The 18,187-nt window shown below is 46.4% G+C and overlaps 1 protein-coding gene across 2 annotated transcripts in view; it reads left to right on the forward strand.

Moving 5' to 3' along the window:
- The window catches only part of gyg2 (glycogenin 2), a 102,869-nt gene that overhangs the window by 34,593 nt on the left and 50,089 nt on the right, over positions 1–18,187 (forward strand). Inside the window, exons 4-7 of one of the 2 annotated variants that reach the window (XM_080197661.1) lie at positions 3,103–3,265; positions 5,396–5,522; positions 10,611–10,830; positions 14,980–15,174. In XM_080197661.1, coding sequence (XP_080053787.1) covers positions 3,103–3,265; positions 5,396–5,522; positions 10,611–10,830; positions 14,980–15,174 — 705 coding nt within the window. The remainder of the gene's footprint in view (positions 1–3,102; positions 3,266–5,395; positions 5,523–10,610; positions 10,831–14,979; positions 15,175–18,187) is intronic. The other variant, XM_080197662.1, reaches the window with a different exon arrangement.

Raw genomic sequence — 18,187 nt, forward strand, 5'->3', positions numbered from 1 at the left:
GAGAGGTCACTGAGTGAAAGAAATTAAAATTTACATGATGTGTACTGTGTTGGGGTTGGTGTTAAAAAGCTGGGGGTCAAAGGTAAAGGCCTACGTGCAGGATGTTGGCAATGTTAGGAGGAGGTGATGGCTGAGTGGTATTATCACTAGACTATTAATCCAGAAACTCAGCTAATATTCTGGGGACCTGGGTTCGAATCCCACCAAGGCGGATGGTGGAATTTGAATTCCATTAAAAATAAAATCTGGAATTAAGAATCTCCTGATGACCATGAGGCCATTGTCAATTGTTGGAAAAACCCATCTGGTTCACTAATGTCCTTTAGGGAAGGAAATCTGCCGTCCTTACCTGGTCTGGCTTACATGCGAGTCCGGAGCCACAGCAATGTGGTTGACTCTCAACTGCCCTCGGGCAACGAGGGATGGGCAATAAATGCGGGCCAGTCAGCCATGCCCATGTCCCACGAATGAATACAAAAAACTGTTCATGAGAAGCAGCATCCCAGGTGATAGCAGGCTGAGATTTAGAGCAATGTGGATTATTGAGATAAGCATTAATCCTCTTGTGTTCCTTCCTCTTCCCCATTCCCTCAGGTGCTGTGCACTTGAGGTTAGACTCTTACTGCAGCTCTGGGTGAAATCTGTTTATTAGCCGGGTCTATGGGGAATTGAGACTTCAACACAGCTGCAGCTCTCTGAGATCAATGCCCTTTGGCAGCTGCTTGAGATTTTTTGCAAACATTCTGGAAAGTAAAGTTTATTCATTATTGTCACAAGTAAGGCTTGCATTAACACTGCAATGAAGTTACTGTGAAGTTCCCCTAGTCACCACACTCTGGTGCCTGTTCCGGTCAAAGCACTTAACAAGTACGTCTTTCAGATTGTGGGAGGAAACTGGAGCACCTGGAGGAAATGCACGCAGACACATGGAGAATGTCTGTGCGGAGTTTGCACAATGACCCAAGCCGGGAATTGAACCCAGGCCCCTAGCGCTGTGAGACAGTAGTGCTAACCACTATACCATCGTGCTATCCAGGTTGCAGAATTTGAGTCTAGGATCTCACTTGGGTATAATTGTAGAATCCTGGCAGTGCACAGACCAGTTGGCCCATCGAGTCTGCACCAATAACAATCTGACCCACAACCTCATGTATTTACTCCTAATCTCCTAACCTACACATCTGGGAAACCAAGGGGCAATTTACCTTGGACAATCCACCTGACCTGTGTACCTTTGGACTGTGGGAGGGGAACAAGAACACCCAGAGAAAATCCACTCAAACCCATGTGCAAACTCCAAAACCCAAATGAACCTGGGTCCCTGGTGCTGTGAGGCAGTCATGATGCGGAGATGCTGGCGTTGGACTGAGGTAAACACAGCAAGAAGTCTGACAACACCAGGTTTAAGTCCAATCAATTTATTTGATAGTAAACTCACAAGCTTTTGGGGTTTGTCCCTTCGTCAGGTGAATGGAGAGTTCTGGCCTCAGACAGAGCACATAACAGCTGTGCCCCTCGTAATTTTATTAACTTCTATCAGATTGCCTGTCAATCTCTGTCTTTCTAGGGAGAACAATCCCAGTTTATTCAATCTTTCCTCATAGCTAATACCCTCCATACCAGGCAACATCCTGGTAAACCTTTTCTGTACTCTTTCCAAAGCCTCCACGTCCTTCTGGTGGTGTGGCGACCAGAATTGGATACAGCATTCCAAATGTGGCCGAACCAATGTCTTATACAACTGTAAAATAATTTGCCAACATTTATACTCGATGCTCCATCCGATGAAGGCAAGCATGCCACATGCTTTCTTCACCACCTTTTCCACCTGTGCTGCCACTTTTAAGGGTCTGTGGACCTGTACTCCCAGATCTCTGTGTGTCTATACTCCTGATGGTTCTGCCATTTAGTTTATAGCTCCCACCAGAATTAGATCTACCAAAATGCATCACCTTGCATTTGTCCAGATTAAATTCCATCTGCCATTTCTCTGCCCAATTTTCCAGCCTATCTATATCCTGCTGTATTCTCTGACAATCTTCATCACTGTCTGCAACTCTACCAATCTTAGTGTCATCTGCAAACTTGCTAATCAGACCAGCTACATTTTCTTCCAAGTCATTTATATATATTACAAATAGAAGAGGTCCCAGCACTGATTCCTGTGGAACACCACTAGTTACAGACCTCTCCAGAAAAACACCCTTCCACTGCTTCAATGACCAAGCCAGTTCTGAATCCACTAGCTAATTCACCCCTGATCCTGTGAGATTTAATCTTTTGTGCCAGCGCCTGCCATGGGGGACTTTGCCAAATGCCTTAATGAAAGTCCATGTAAACAACATCCACCACCCTTCCCTTGCCAATCGTTTATGTCGCCTCCTGAAAAAAACTCAGTTAAGTTAGTAAGATGTGACTTCCCACATTCAAAACCATGCATATTGTCACATGTATTGGGATACAGAGAAAAGTATTGTTTCTTGTGCTCTCTGCAGACAAAACGTACCATTCATAAAGTACATAGGAGAGATGGAGAGAGCGCAGAATGTAGTGTCACAGTCATAGCTAGGGTGTAGAGAAAGATCAACTCAGTGCGAGTTAAGTCCATTCAAAAGTCTGACAGCAGCAGGGAAGAAGCTGTTCTTGAGTCAGTTGGTACATGGCCTCAGGCTTTTGTATCTTTTTCCCAACAAAAGAAGGTGGAAGAGAGACTGCCTGGGCTTAATTATGCTGGCTGCTTTGCCGAGGTAACTGGAAGTGTGGACAGAGACAGTGGGTGGGTTTATGTAATCGACTGAGCTACATTCACAACTCTTTGTAGTTTCTTGCGATCTTGGTCAGAGAAGGAGCCATGCCAAGTTGTGATAGATCTGGAAAGGGTGCTTTCTATGGCGCACCTGTAACATAACAAACATGCCAAATTCCCAAGTATTCTGGACTGGCAAAGTTAGACTGTACTTTACTGGGAAGTTTTTAAACCATCAGAGTAATGGCACTGAGTGGTTACAAGTTGGTTATTTTTTAAGCCTTTAAACTGGAATCTTTCCCTCCAAGCCCCTCACTCTCTCTCTCTCTCTCTGTGTTTTTAATGTCACTTTACAGGTATGTGATAACATTGATGACCTCTTTGACAGAGAAGAGTTGTCTGCTGCCCCAGATCCCGGCTGGCCAGACCTCTTTAATACTGGTGTGTTCGTATACAGGCCTTCCATTGAAACCTACAATCAGTTACTGCAGTTTGCCAGAGAGAATGGTAGCTTTGATGGTAAGTCTAATTCTCATCTCATTCAGTCTCGTTCATCTGGACTTTAGCACTGATACAAGGGCAGGACATGAAGGGATAACTCTAGTCTGGCTGATCCAAAGCACTCTTTGAAGTACAGGATTCAACTTTAGCATCCTATGGGACAATTTAGCATGGCCGATCCAACTGAATCCGCACATCTTTGAACTCTGGGAGGAAACCGGAGCACCAGGAGGAAACCCACGCAGACACAGGGAGAATGTGCAGACTTCACACGATCAGTGACCCAAGCTGAGAATTGAACCCAGGTCCCCGGTGCTATGAGGCAGCAGTACTAACCACTGTGCCACCATGTCGCCCATTCTAGCACTTGACAGTGTCAAGGTTGACACTCCCAGTGCTTCACTGTGGGAGTACTGCACTGCCTGAGGGGTTTATCTTTGGGATGAGATGTTAAACATGGGCCCACGCTGGTGTTGTGGCATTTCATTCTGTTTTACCCCAGTCCAACGCTGGCATCTCCACATCATGGCCTCTTGGGTTGACAGAAAAGTATTCACGCCTTTATATTAAAGAAGGGCAGGGGAGTCGACACTAAAGTTCCGGCCAACATTTATTCTTTAGTCGACGCCACACAAATCCGATTTTCTGCCCTTCATCACATTGCTGTTTACTTTGTGGGAATGAGCTTCTGTTTCTCCTCGTTTTCTGCATCTTTAAAAGCACTTCATTGGTTGCCAAGCACTTTGTGAAATCCACTGGTTCTGAAAGGTGATATTCAAATGCAAGTCTGCCTTTTGAGCGATGGCTCGAGAGGATGATGCAGTGCATTCTGGAGCACTGAAAAAATAAATTTACAAATATGGAGCCTGATCCCTGGGGAAAAAAGATAATGTTGGCGAAAGATATTTTTTTCACATCCTTCTCTCCCTCCCTCTCCCCTTCACCCTCCCACTAACGACCCCTCCTCCCCCTCTCTCCTACTATTCATTTATCTTTCCCAATCTTTATCACTATCTGCATATTATTTAAGTCTGATGCTTTATGTTTCCTGTTCCGACTCGGTGAGGATTTCTGGTTAAAGAACCTTGCTGTTTCTTTCCCTGTTTTTAGAAACTTTGTGTGGAGTGCTGTGCTGAATCCGATACTGATTCGGGCAAAGATTCGCTCCAAAACTCAAAGACACAGTTTAAGTTTTTGACTTAGTATTAGATGCCCTAATAAAACTCCCCTTTGTCTGAAAGTGATCACTGGGGGACTTGGTGGTATTGTCACTGGACTAGTAACCCAGAGACCCAGGATAGAAGTCTGGGACACATCTGTGTTACTTCATTCCTGTAGTTGGTGCATGAATTGTGTATGGGAGTTCCATTATAGTGGCACTTTATAGTACGTCATTGGTTGCTGAGTGCTTTGGAATGCCTTGAGGCTGTGAAAGGTGCTACCTAGATGCAGAACCTCCTTCATTATGTTGTCCTTATGCCATTTGGTTGTTGTTGGTTTATCACTGTGTTGTCTCTTGTAAGTGTTGTCTCTTGTAAGTGTTATCCCACACATCCTGCCTTGCTGCTAAGATGCACGGTTTGGTATCTTGTCTAGATCTTGTCCACATCCAATGCATTTTCCTCCATCCATTCTATTGGTTATTTCTTTACTTGTGATTTGGAACTAGGAATTAAGAGATATCGGCTGTGATCTAATTGAATGGCAGAGCAGTCTTGCTGGGCTGAATGGTGGGACAGGATGTCCAAATGTTTCTGAAATGGTGTTGTCTGTGGGTCTAATTTTCATCTAACTATTTAAAAAATTGCTTCTTTTAATGATTCTAATTCTTTGGTCAGGGAATGGTATAAAAGGGAGGAAAGAAATTATACCACTGGTCCAATATTGCTGTATTGTTAATAGAGATTTGGGAAATTCATTTGTTTCCAATGGAATCCCTACATTGCAAAAGGAGGCCATTTGGCCCATCGAATTTGCACCAACCACAATCCCACCCAGGCCCCATTCCTGTAACCCTACACTTTTACCCTGTTAATCCCCCTGACACTAGGGTCAGTTTAGCACGGCCAATCCACCTAACCCGCATACCTTTGGATGATCATTTGCCTCTCTGTTTTCATGTCTTTTTCCTTGTTCTATACATTTTAGGTGGCGACCAAGGCTTGTTGAATAGTTTCTTCAGTAGCTGGTCTACAAAGGATATCCAGAAACACTTACCGTTCATCTACAACCTCGGTGGCATTGCCATATATAGCTACCTCCCTGCCTTCAAGCAGTGAGTATGGTCTATCATTATGATGAGCAAGGCAAAATTTTTAGCGTGGAACCTTTATCTGTCAGCTTAATATGTAATGAACAATCAGACCTCGGTATTGAACTATATGATCGCTTAAGCAATAATACTAAAGTCACCATAGTCCCAGATGACCATAGGGACAGAGCTGACTGGTGGTGATTTAACCCAAGGATCACCACACCTCAGGCAAGAGGCAAGTGTTGAGAAGGTGTGATCTTCACAAATAACCTCAGCCAGTACAGGAAGTGAACCCACAATGTTGGCGCCACTCTGCATCATAAACAAACCATCCAGCTAACTGATTTTTGATTTATTATTGTCACTTGTGTTAGTATACAGGTGAGAAGTATTGCTTCCTGCGTGCTATACAAACAAAGCATACCATTCATAGAGAAGGAAAGGAGAGGGTACAGAATGTAGTGTTACAGTCATAGCTAAGGTGCAGAGAAAGATCAACTTAATGCGAGGTAGGTCCATTCAAAAGTCTGATAGCAGCAGGGAAGAAACTGTTCTTGGGTCAGTTGGTACGTGACCTCAGACTTTTGTATCTTTCCTGATGGAGGAAGGAATGTCTGGTGTGTGTGGGGTCATTAATTAGGCTGGTTGCTTTTCTGAGGCAGCGGGAAGTGTAGATAGAGTTAATGGATGGGAGGTTGGTTGCTTAATGAACTGGGCTTCATTCATAACTCTTTGTAGTTTCTTGTGGTTTTGCTTAGAGCAGGAGCCATACCAAGCTGTGATACAATCAGAAAGAATGCTTTCTGTCGTGCATCTGTAGAGGTTGGTGAGCAACTCTTTGTTTTGCTGACTGTACAGATGGAATGAATTAGGTGAGTCCAGAAATGGGTCTTAAACTGCTTGAATTTACAGAGAGCAAATAGATATAGAGTAAATTGTTTATATTCTTAATGCAACTCGGTTCAAATCTCTAATGTAGAAACTAGAAACAGCTTCCACCATTCATTATGATCACGGTTGATCATCAAATTCAATATCCTGATTCTATCACGTAGCTCCACCATCCACTCCCTGCACCCCCCCCACCCACGCAAGCACCTGCCCTCCCCCACAATATTCCTTGCCCCCTTTAGCTCCAAGAGCTATATCTAATTTCTTCTTGAAATCACACTGTTTGGCCTCAACTACTTTCTGTGGGAGTGAATTCCACATGTTCACCACTCTCGAGGGAAGAAAGAAACAAAGATAACATTCTCTGCTCCAGTCCCCCTTAAACAGTATCCATCACGTTGCTCCCTGTCAGTAGAGTCACATGGACTCGACATCAACTCTGTTTCTCTCTCCACAGATGTTGCCAGATGTGATGGGTTTATCTAGCATTTTCTGTCTTTGTTTCAGATTTCCATATCTGTAGTACGAGCGTTTTCCAGTCCATTGTCAGTCACCTAATTCAAAACCAACTCCTGTCTGTTGTAGCTTGCTGAGCTGCACTGGTTTCCCAGTCTGGTTATCCTTGTTTACAAGTCCCCTGTCTCTGACGCTGCAACCTCCTTCAAAATCTCGGCGCGTCTCTGGGCGGCATGGTGATACAGTGGTTAGCACAGCTACCCCACAGCTCCAGGGACCCTGGTTTGATTCCGGTCTTGATTGACTGTCTGTGTGGAGTTTGCATGTTCTCCCAGTGTCTGCGTGGGTTTCCTCCCTCAACCCAAAGATGAGTGGGTTAGGTTGATTGGCCACGCTAAAATTACCCTTACTGTCAGGAAGATTAACAGGGTAAATATGTAGGGATACAGGGATGGGTCTGAGTGGGACTATAGTCAGTGCAGGTTTGATGGGCTGAATGTCTCCCTTCTGCACTGTAGGGATTCTATGGTCTCCACTTTTGGAGTCCAGACCTTTAGTTGCCTCTGCCTTAAGCTCTGAAATTCCTTCCTCACATTTTTCTGCTTCTCGCTTTCCTCCTTTAGAATGGCCCTTAAAACCTATCTCCCAACCAAGCTTGTCTCAAACTTTATTTATACTCCTGAGAAGCACCTTGGGACTTTTTATTACCTTTTTGAAGGTACTATATAAATGCAGGCTGTTGCTGCTATAACCAGTAATTTCTAGTTGCTAGGCACATATAAAAGGGGGTGGGGATGGCCTCGTGGTCTTATTGCTAGATTATTAATACAGAAACTCAACTAATGTTCTGGAAACCCGGGTTCGAATCCCGCCACGGCAGATAGTGGAACGTGAATTAAGTATCTACTGATGTTCATGAAAGCATTGTTTGATTGTTGGAAAAACCCATCTGGATTGCTCGTGTCCTTTAGGGAAGGTTTTGAGGGCCACCCCAAAGGAGGAAATCGAGAAGCAGAAAAATGTAAGGAAGGAATATCAGAGCTTAAGGCAGAGGCAACTAAAGGTCTGGACTCCAAAAGTGGAGACCATAGAATCCCTACACTGCAGAAGGGAGACATTCAGCCCATCAAACCTGCATTGACAACAGTCCCACTCAGACCCATTCTGTATCCTTACATATTTACTTTGATAATCTTCCTGACACTAAGGCACAATTTTAGCATGGCCAATCAACCTAACCAACACACCTTTTGGACTGTGGGAGGAAACCGGAGCAAACCCACGCAGACACAGAGAGAACGTGCAGACTCCACACACAGTCAATCAAGACCGGAATCGAACCAGGGTCCCTGGAGCTGTGCTAACCGCTGTACCACGGTCTGACCTACACGTGACTCCAGAGCCACAGCAATGTGGTTAACACTAAACTGCCCTCAGGCAACAACAGATGGGCAATAAATTCTGGCCAGCCAGTGTCCCATGAGTGAGTAAAAAAAAAGCAGGAAAATATTTTGTAGGATTCTTCTCCACTTCTTCCCATCAGCTTGTGGTTTTATATTACATATGAAGACTTGCTTTCTGACCAATGTTTAAATATTGGTAGGGACAATCTTTGACTTTATGACGCTTGAGTTAAGGTGATCAGTATTTCATGGTGAAGAAGGCATATGGTATGCTTGCCTTTATAGAACAGGGTATAGAGTATAAAAGCTGGAGTCTGATGTTGCAGCTGTGTACAACGTTGGTTAGGCCACATTTGGAGTACTGTGTCCAATTCTGGTTGCCGCACTACCAGAAGGACGTGGAGGCTTTGGAGACAGTGCAGAGAAGGTTTACCAGGATGTTTACCTCGATGTTAGCTACGAGGAGAGACTGGGTAAACTGGGGTTGTTTAGCTATGAGGAGAGACTGGGTAAACTGGGGTTGTTCTCCCTGGAAAGACAGAGAATGGGAGGAGGCCTAATAGAGGTGTACAAAATTATGAAGGATATAGATAGGGTGAACAGTGGGAAGCTTTTTCCCAGGTCGGAGGTGACGATCACAAGGGGTCACGGGCTCAAGGTGAGAGGGGCGAGGTATAACTCTGATATCAGAGGGACTTTATTTAAGCAGACAGTGGTGGGGGCCTGGAATGCACTGCCGAGTAGGGTGGTGGAGGCAGACGCTGGCATCGTTTAAGAATTACCTGGATAGTCACATGAGCAGCCTGGGAATGGAGGGATACAAACGAATGGCCTAGTTGGACCAATGCGCAGTACAGGCTTGGAGGGCCGAAGGGCCTCATTGCTGTGCTGTATTGTTCTTTGTTCTTTGATGTTTAAAAGTTGATGTCTTGTTTCGTAGAATCGTAGAATCCCTACAGTGCACGAGGTTAATCTTCAGCCCATTGAGCCAACGCTGACTAAAATCCCACCCAGACCCTATTCCCCCACTAATTCCCCGACACTAAGGGGCAATTTAGCATGGCCAATCCACATAACCCACGCGTTGTTTTTCAAATTTGCAACATTGGTTTCAACTTTACACCACCATCTTTTGATATTTCTATAAGTATGGTCTATAGATTTGATGTTGTGAAACTTCCCATGCAAACGCCGGGCCCTCTGCACCCTTTGGTGACCCAGGTTGCTACGGAGAATGGTCGCTGTGAGCCGCTGGCAGCACACTCTCTGGCCAAGCTGTAGCCTGGAAACCTGAAAATTGGTCTTGGAAACAGAAATGAGGCCACGAACTGCCAGTTGAAAATCCTGCCTTTGCCTCGTTGGCTGGTCTCATTAATTTTGCTGGGATATTTTTGCACCGGTGGTCTAAAACCTTTCCAGGGAGTGATGGCTGTATCCCGTTGGCAGATATCTGAGAAATGTCAGAACGAGTACCCAAAGCCCACAGGAAACGAGCTTGTAGTTTGCTGGTAAATGTATTGCCTCGCCCCCGCTGACAAAACCAGGCCCCATTGTTCCGGTAGGGAAATTGATTCCAACTTGTGGCATTTTGACTTGCATGGCGGTTAGCACTACTGCCTCACAGCACCAGGGACCCGGTTCAACTCCCAGGCTTGGGTCACCGACTGTGTGGGGTTTGCATGTCTCCCCATGTCAGCGTGGATTTCCTCCGGGTGCTCCACTTTCCTCCCACAGTGCGACAGATGTTCTGGTTAGGTGCGTTGGCCGTGCTAGATTCTCCCTTGGTGTACCCGAAATAGGTGCTGGGGGGTGGCGACTAGAGGATTTTTGCAGCAAATTCATTGCGATGCTAATAAAGAACAACAAAAATTACAGCCCAGGGAAAGACTCTTTGGCTCTCCAAGCCTGCACCGACCACGCTGCCCGACTGAAATAAAACCTCCCTACGCTTCCAGGGACCATATCCCTCTATTCCCATCCTATTCATGTATTTGTCCAGACACCCCTTGAAAGTCACTATTGTACCTGCTTCCACTACCTCACCAGGCAGCGAGTTCCAGGAGCCCACCACCCTCTGTGTAAAACAAACTACTTGCGACACTAATAAATCAACTTCAAAAACTTTGTGATTGGTTCCTGGAAACCGTGTTGTGGTCGGAGGTCCCACGATTATCTTGATTTGATTATCCGCCATTGCAAAATCATCCCTTTGGGTTACAGATAGTCGCAGTCCTCTGATGAGCTTGTATTTCATCAATTGGCGATCACCAATTGTTTGTGCTTGATGCAAGATGTTTGCACTTTTCCTAATGGCTGGAATCTTTGCTTACTGTGTCGCCATCTCCTCCTCCCCTGGCAGGTTTGGTTCGGCGGTGAAAGTGGTTCATTTCCTGGGACCAACTAAGCCCTGGCATCACAAGTACGACCCTCAGACAAGGAGTGTTATACAAGAGCACATGTCCCCCTCCGACTCGATGTTCATAGACTTTTTGAACTTGTGGTGGGACACGTACACTACGTCCATCTTGCCTTTGCTGACACAGCATGATGTGGGCGATACGACTGTCGAACAGCAGATGGTAAGCTCGATCCGCAACCATGATCCATCCCAACGTGCTTTACAACCAGTTACAACTACAGAACTTTGCACTGTTAGGTACTTTCTGAAACACAAGTCAGAGATACCAGTTAGCCCAGTAGGCAACTTGAGCTTGTTGTAACAATGGGGCTGCGCGATGGCACAGTGGTTAGCACTGCTATCTTGCAGCGCCAGGGACCCAGGTTCCATTCCCGCTTGGGACACTGTGTGGAGTTTGCACACTAACATAGAACATTACAGCACAGTACAGGCCCTACAGCCCTCAATGTTGTGCTGAGCTATGTCCAATCCCAAGATCAAGTTATCCCGCTCACTATCATTCTGGTGTGCTCCATGTGCCTATCCAGTAAACGCTTGAAAGTTCCTAAAGTGTCCACTATCAGAGCAGGCAGTCTATTCCACACTCCAACCACTCTCTGAGTGAAGAATCTACCTTGGACATCCCTCCTATATCTCCCACCATGAACCTTATAGTTATGCTTCCTAGTAACAGCTACATCCACCTGAGGAAATAGTCCCTGCACGTCCACTCTATCAATCCCTCTCATCATCTTATAAACCTCTATTAAGCTGCCTCTCATCCTCCTTCGCTTCAAAGAGAAAAGCCCCAGCTCCCTCAACCTTTCCTCAAAAGACCTACCCTCCAAACCAGGCGGCATCCTGGTAAATCTCCTCTGCACTCTCTCCAATGCTTCCACATCCTTCTTATAGTGAGGTGACCAGAACTGAACACAATATGCCAAATGTCTCACCAAGGTCCGGTATAGTTGCAGCATAACCCCACGGCTCTTAAACTCAAACCCCCTGTTAATAAATGCTAACACACTATAAGCCTTCTTCACAGCTCTATCCACTTGAGTGGCAACCTTCAGAGATCTCTGATATGAACCCCAAGATCTCTCTGTTCCTCCACATTCCTCAGAACCCTGCTGTTGACCCTGTAAGTTGCATTCATAAGAACGTAGAACATAAGAAATAGGAGCAGGAGTAGGCCATCCAGCCCTTCGAGCCTGCCCTGCCATTCAATAAGATCATGGCTGATCTGTCGCTGCTCAGTTCCACTTTCCCGCTTTCTCCCCATAACCCTTAATCCCCTCTCTTATCAAAAACCCATCAACCCGCGTCTTAAAAATATTTAGCGAGGCAGCCTCCACCACTTCAACGGGCAGAGAATTCCAGAGATTCACCACCCTTTGAGTGAAGAAGTTCCTCCTCAACTCCGTTCTAAACCGCCCCCCTTTTATCTTGAGGCTGTGCCCCCTAGTCCTACTGTCTTTTTTGAGCGGGAAGAGTCTCTCCACCTCTATCCTATCCATCCCATTCATCATCTTATACGTCTCAATGAGATCTCCCCTCATTCTTCTAAACTCTAACGAGTACAAGCCCAGTTTATTCAGCCTCTCCTCATAGCTCAACCCCCTCAACTCCGGTATCAGCCTAGTAAACCTCCTCTGCATTCCCTCCAAGGCCAAAATATCTTTGCAAGTTTGTCCTACCAAAATGAATCATCTCACACTTGTCAGGGTTAAACTCCATCTGCCACTTTTCAGCCCAGCTCTGCATCCTATCAATGCATATCATCCTATCTGTGTCCTATCAATGTCCCCGTGTCACTAGGTTGTGATGAACAATCTTGAAGCTGCTTGGGCGGGACGGTGGCACAGTGGTTGGCACTGCTGCCTCACAGCTCCAGGTACCCAGGTTCGATTCCCGGCTTGGGTCACTGTGAAGTTTGCACATTCTCCCCGTGTTTGTGTGGCTTTCCCTCAGGTGCTCCCGTTTCCTGCCACAGTCCAAAGATGTGCAGGTTAAGTTGATTGGACATGCTATATTAGCCTTTAGTGTCCCGGGACATGATAGGTTAGCGGGATTAGCAGGGATAGGGCCTGGGGTGGGAATTGGTGTCAGTGCAGACCCGATGGGCCGAATGGCCTCCTTCTGCACTGTAAGGATTCTATGCTAGACTTGTTACTCTCGAGCCGTCTATTTAAAACAAAACACAAAGTATACTTTCGGCTTGGAGCCAAAAGAACTAATTTTGTCTCAATCTCTGTCAAACTGAAAATAAAATCCTTAATCTCCTATATATCAATTCTTAATCACCAAAGTTAGGAACAGAAGATGGTGAAATCTCTGCCAGTTAAGAAAACATAAAAATAAAACACATTCCAAGGTGACGATGTGACAATCTCTCCTAGACAAAGAGCGCACAGTTCCCTCCAAGCTTGACATCGTTTCCTATCACAATTTGAACCCAGGATTATTCAAAGTTCAAATTGGTCCTTTCAAACTCCAATTTATATATTTTGCTTTTAAAATTTCAATCTACTTCCCAAAAAAATTATTTTCAAAGTAACTTCCCACATTTTTATATATGTGTTTATATCCTCTACCTCCTAAGCACAACCACGGCCATTGATGACACTCAAGAGATTAAGGAAATCCGAAAGTTTATTTCAGTTTAATCCAATCCAATTTTTATTTAAACTCTGTATCAAAGCCGTTATCACAATTAGGAGAAGAACATTAACACATTAAAGCAAGCAACAACAAAAACATTCACGCAAATACTTAATTGCACACGCGCGCGCACACACACATACACACACACATGCGGAAGCATCCAACATTCATTCCACAGCATTGTTGGATCATGGGCTTCTGATTTGCCTTGTTCCGTTTTAAACCCTAGTGGTTCTCGTACCAGGCACCATATTTAAGCTGCACTTGTGTGCATTCTTTGCAACATCTCTTGTCCATGACCACCTGAAAGGGCAGCATGCTGCCACAAAATTTGGTGTCAACACCTGCAGGGCACTCGAGACCCCACCGCAATGTCCTCTAAACCTTCCTCATTGTGGCTGAAGGAGGCCCCACTGTAATGCCCTCTAAACCTCCCTCATCCTAGTTGGAGGAAGCCCACCAATCTGGCTTGGGAGGTGGTGCCAGCAGTAGTCAGCATTAACGCAGCACAGAAGTGGTCAGCCATCCAGTGCAGAAGGAAGATGATTTTGATTTGATTTATTATTGTCACACGTATTAACATACAGTGAAAAGTATTGATTCTTGCGCACTATAAAACACACCATACATAGCAAAGGAAACGAGAATGCAGAATGTAGTGTTACAGTCGTAGCTAGGGTGTAGAGAAAGATCAACCTAGTGCCAGATAGGTCCATTCATAGTTCTGAATGCAGCAGGGAAGAAGCTGTTCTTGAGTCAGTTGATTCATGATCCCAGAATTTTGTATCTTTTTCCTGGTGGAAGAAGATGCAAGAGACTATGTCCGGGGTGTGTGGAGTTCTTAATTATGCTGGCTGCTTTTCCGAGGCAGTGGAAAGTGTAGACAGAGTCAATGGATGGGAGGCTGGTTTGAGTGATGGATTGGGCTCCATTCACGACTTTTTTTGTAGTTTCTTGTGGTGTTGGGAAGAGCAGGAGCCACACCAAGCTGTGACACAACCAGAAAGAATGCTTTCTATGGTGTATCTGTAAAAGTTGGTGAGAGTTGTAGTGGACGTGCCAAATTTCTTTAGTCTTTGAAGAAAGTCGAGGCGTTGGCATGGGGGGACCAGGACAGGCTGTTGGAGATCTGGATACCAAAACATTTGAAGCTCTCGACCCTTTCTACTTCATCCCCATTGATGTAAACAGGGGCCTGATCACCGTTACAGCTCCTGAAGTCGGTGACAGTCTCCTTTGTTTTGTTGACATTGAGGGAGACATTATTGTTGTCAACCAGATTCTCTATCTCATTCCTGTGCTCTGTCTCGTCATTGTTTGAGATCCGACCCACTACGGTGGTGGTGTCAGCAAACTTAGATGTCAACCATGTCCTTGCTCTCAACTTTTCTCATTCATATATCCGTCAGGCATTTGCGGGATGACACTTCACAGGGATTTCACACCTTGCCAGCTCAAGTGATGTCACTACTAACACACTCTCACTCTCTCTTGCTCTCTCTTTCTATCTCGCACACTCCTTCACGTCTCTATCCAGGCTCCTATCTTCTGTAGCTCATGTCCTCTTCCCATGCATGCTCCACCCTCCACCCTTGCAAGGCAGGAATCCTTATCCTCAGCCTTGGTATGTGTCCTGCTCACACAAACTCCATTTGTCTTCCTGCAGGTTGAGCACAGGAAGGTGAGGTCCCCGACCAGGGATGGGGTGGTCGAAATCCAAACCGTCACTCCCTGTGAAGAGCATGCCGTCGTGCCAGTGGCCAGTGAAGACCAAGGCTGTGGCAGTGGTGATGGTGAGGTCAGCAATGCCACACACCCAATGGAAGACCCTGCCCCAGCTCACCCCTCAGGAGACCGTACCGTGAGTCCCCATTGTGGTGTCTTCGAGTTGCCCGACATGCACTAACCTACCTCCTTTTGTATGCTCCTCTGGAAGGCAGCTGTGAAAGTCAGACCCTCGTCCCGCCCTGTCCCAAGGGCACCTCCGATGAGAAAGCAGAAGGTAGCATCATAGACCCATCACAGCACTCACCCCGTGCCCTCTGCAGCTGCCTGCACTCTGCTGGGACCTGGTCCTAAAGCAGTCTCAGGATCATGTTCGGATGAGCAGAGTGCACGGTCCCACACACAGTAGATGGAGGCAGGGATATCCGAGGAACGTTGTCGGCACTCAGAGGACTGCGGAAGCCAGGATTCTGCTAAGTCCAAGTCTGATTACGAGCCTCTGGACTGAACCCTAACTCAGTTAATGGAGCTTCAGTGAAAGTCTGCGGAATATCAGGAAGGGTTGGCAGCTACTTGCCACAGATTGCAACGGTGGATTCGTCCGCGTTCAGCCTGAAGGTCTTGGTGATGGTATGCCATCGCACTGAAGTCTAGGATAAATATATTGATGCGGGGGCCACATTCCATCACTGTAATTCTTGATGGGCCTTAATCAGAGTCAATGTGAGAGGAAGGCAGGGCAACTCAACCTCACTCCAGCCGCCCCTTTTCCCCAAGAGGAGTCAGCCATGCATTCGCAGGGAGGAAGACCAGCAGCTAGCCGCCCCAGGGCCACCTGACCCGGTGACTCTGGGCATGTCCCGCTGATCCCAATAACCCTCTTCCTGTGACCCCCATCACCCGCAGCATCACAGGCTGAGGAGGGTGCTCCACGGCAGGAGATTTGAGGCAGGGCCAGGGCCCTCCAAATCTCTTCCCTCCAAAGGACACCCTCCAAATTTGTCATAGGCAACAGAGCGTGGCAATCAGAAGCCTACCTCCAGCTCTGTGAATGCTGGACTAGCAACGAGAAATGGCAGGAGTGATAAAAAATATTCTGGAATATTAGAAGCACAATGGAGGCATGGGTGTCGATCACTTGTATATCATTTTCACCAGTGTAAATAGAATCACACCCATTTTGTGTGTCTCGTGAGTGTGTTTCTTTAGCCGTATTGTCAATCAATGTGACACCACCGGCCCTCCTGCCGTACTGGCCCATATTGTCTGCTCCCCAAACCACCACAGTGACACAGCATCTAAAATAGGAAGTGTGCTGGTGGATGGCACCTCACTTAGAGGACTGGGTGATCTCCAAATGGATTAGGATCTGTGGGATACCCCATGTTGCTTTGGACCGGGTGGTGACTTTTCCGGATCACCTTTAAGGTGACGCAGGATGGGTTGTCCCATCGATGGAGATGGATCTCCTGAGGAGCTTGGCCAGGCTGAAAGCAGCCAGTCTGCTGAGGATCGTAGAGCAGCTCCTGCCTCTGTTAGGCTGCTGTAGTAACCAGGACGCTGGCGACGTGCTAGGAGAGGTAGTGCCTTCTGAGCTCTGAGGCCAGGACACCCTTCTCCACCTCACCTGAGCAAAGACACTCGCTCCTGAAGCTTCTTCATCCTTCATAGGATCAGCACATTGCTTCACCAAGTGTGCCAGTATTGAGTCTCAGGCTGAAATGCTAGGTTGCAATGAGTGGGATGGCAGCGCGCATAACCGACAGGATACAAGGTACAGGTTGCATCTTCCTCCTGACATCTGAGCACTAGGAGGGCCTCATGTATACCTGCCCCATCTGGCTCATGCTAAGGCCCATTCCCTTGCACCTTGGCCTCCTGGACTTTGTTGTCCTCAACCCTTTTAATGTCTTCCTCTTTGGAGGAGTTGTGCAGCTCCTTCGTGTCAACATCTGGTGCTGCCCCCTCTCCAGCAGTGCCAGGTTGTGCCGTGCGCAGTGAGCCATGATGCGAGACCCTCGAGGCAGTATGCCAGAGCACACCGCCAGACCTATTGCGGCATTGGAATTGCGACTTCAAAACACCAATGACATATTTGGGTAGCTGGAATGATCACTATACCTTCTCTCAACAGGACCTTATGGACCACTGTACCAGTGTCATCAGCGGGTCTTTTGTTACTGGAGAGGGGAGAGAGGTGGGCCGGAATGGGATTCTCAATTCGGTGAGTCAGTGCAGGCTGGATGGCCTCCTTTTGCACTGCAGGGATTTTTGGAGACCACCCTGGACTTGAAACATCAGCTCTTTTCTCTCCTTACAGACGCTGCCAGACCAGGGGCATAGACAGGTTCTAAAGTTAGGGGGAGCGAGCACATAAAAAAGGCACTACGGCACATACCGAATAATTTTAAATTGATTATACTTTTTATTTTGTATTTAAAGTCAAAACATAATAAAAACACGTGTGTATTTTTACATTTTAAACATAAAATTAAAACAAAACGAAGCAATATGAAAAAGGTATGAATCAACTACACAGCCTCTTTTGTCTAGGCTTCATTCTAGCAGAGTTATCTATTACTTTTTATTATAATCTATCTCAGTAGCCAACTGTATTTCAATGGAGACCAAAGCTAACCCAGACAATCTATCCTTGCCCATTGTAGAACAAAGGTAGGATTTTGTCTGAGCCGGCTAAAGAATCGTTCCCCAACTGTGCTCGTTATTGGTAAGGTCAGAAAAATGTGGCACAGTGTGGACACTGTCGCATCCCGCGATTGCATTACACGGATCGAGGACTTCAGATCTCTGGAAGAGATCTGAGGGGCCTGTGAGGAACACCCCGTTGAAAAAGGTGTCGCTTTGGAAGAATGTGCTCAGGGGGAGCAGTCGCTTCCCCTGTTCCCCCTCTAGCCACACCTCTGTGCCAGACCTGCTGGGATTTTCCAGCATTTTCTCTTTTGGTTCCTGGATTCTGTATGGTTCCTCAAATAAATCCGTGATCTGTAATCTACTCGAGATGTGGGAGTTATGGCAGCTTCCTGGGAATCTCGCGTACGACTTGTTTCTTGTGGTCACAGAGTGGAAGTCTGTCTACCTGATGTGGGAGTGCCTATGGCCAGGAAGCTTTTATACACAGAAGGACCCCA

The sequence above is a fragment of the Carcharhinus amblyrhynchos genome, chromosome 10 (assembly GCF_965287045.1).
Source record: "Carcharhinus amblyrhynchos chromosome 10, sCarAmb.v2.hapA, whole genome shotgun sequence".
NCBI lineage: Eukaryota > Metazoa > Chordata > Chondrichthyes > Carcharhiniformes > Carcharhinidae > Carcharhinus > Carcharhinus amblyrhynchos.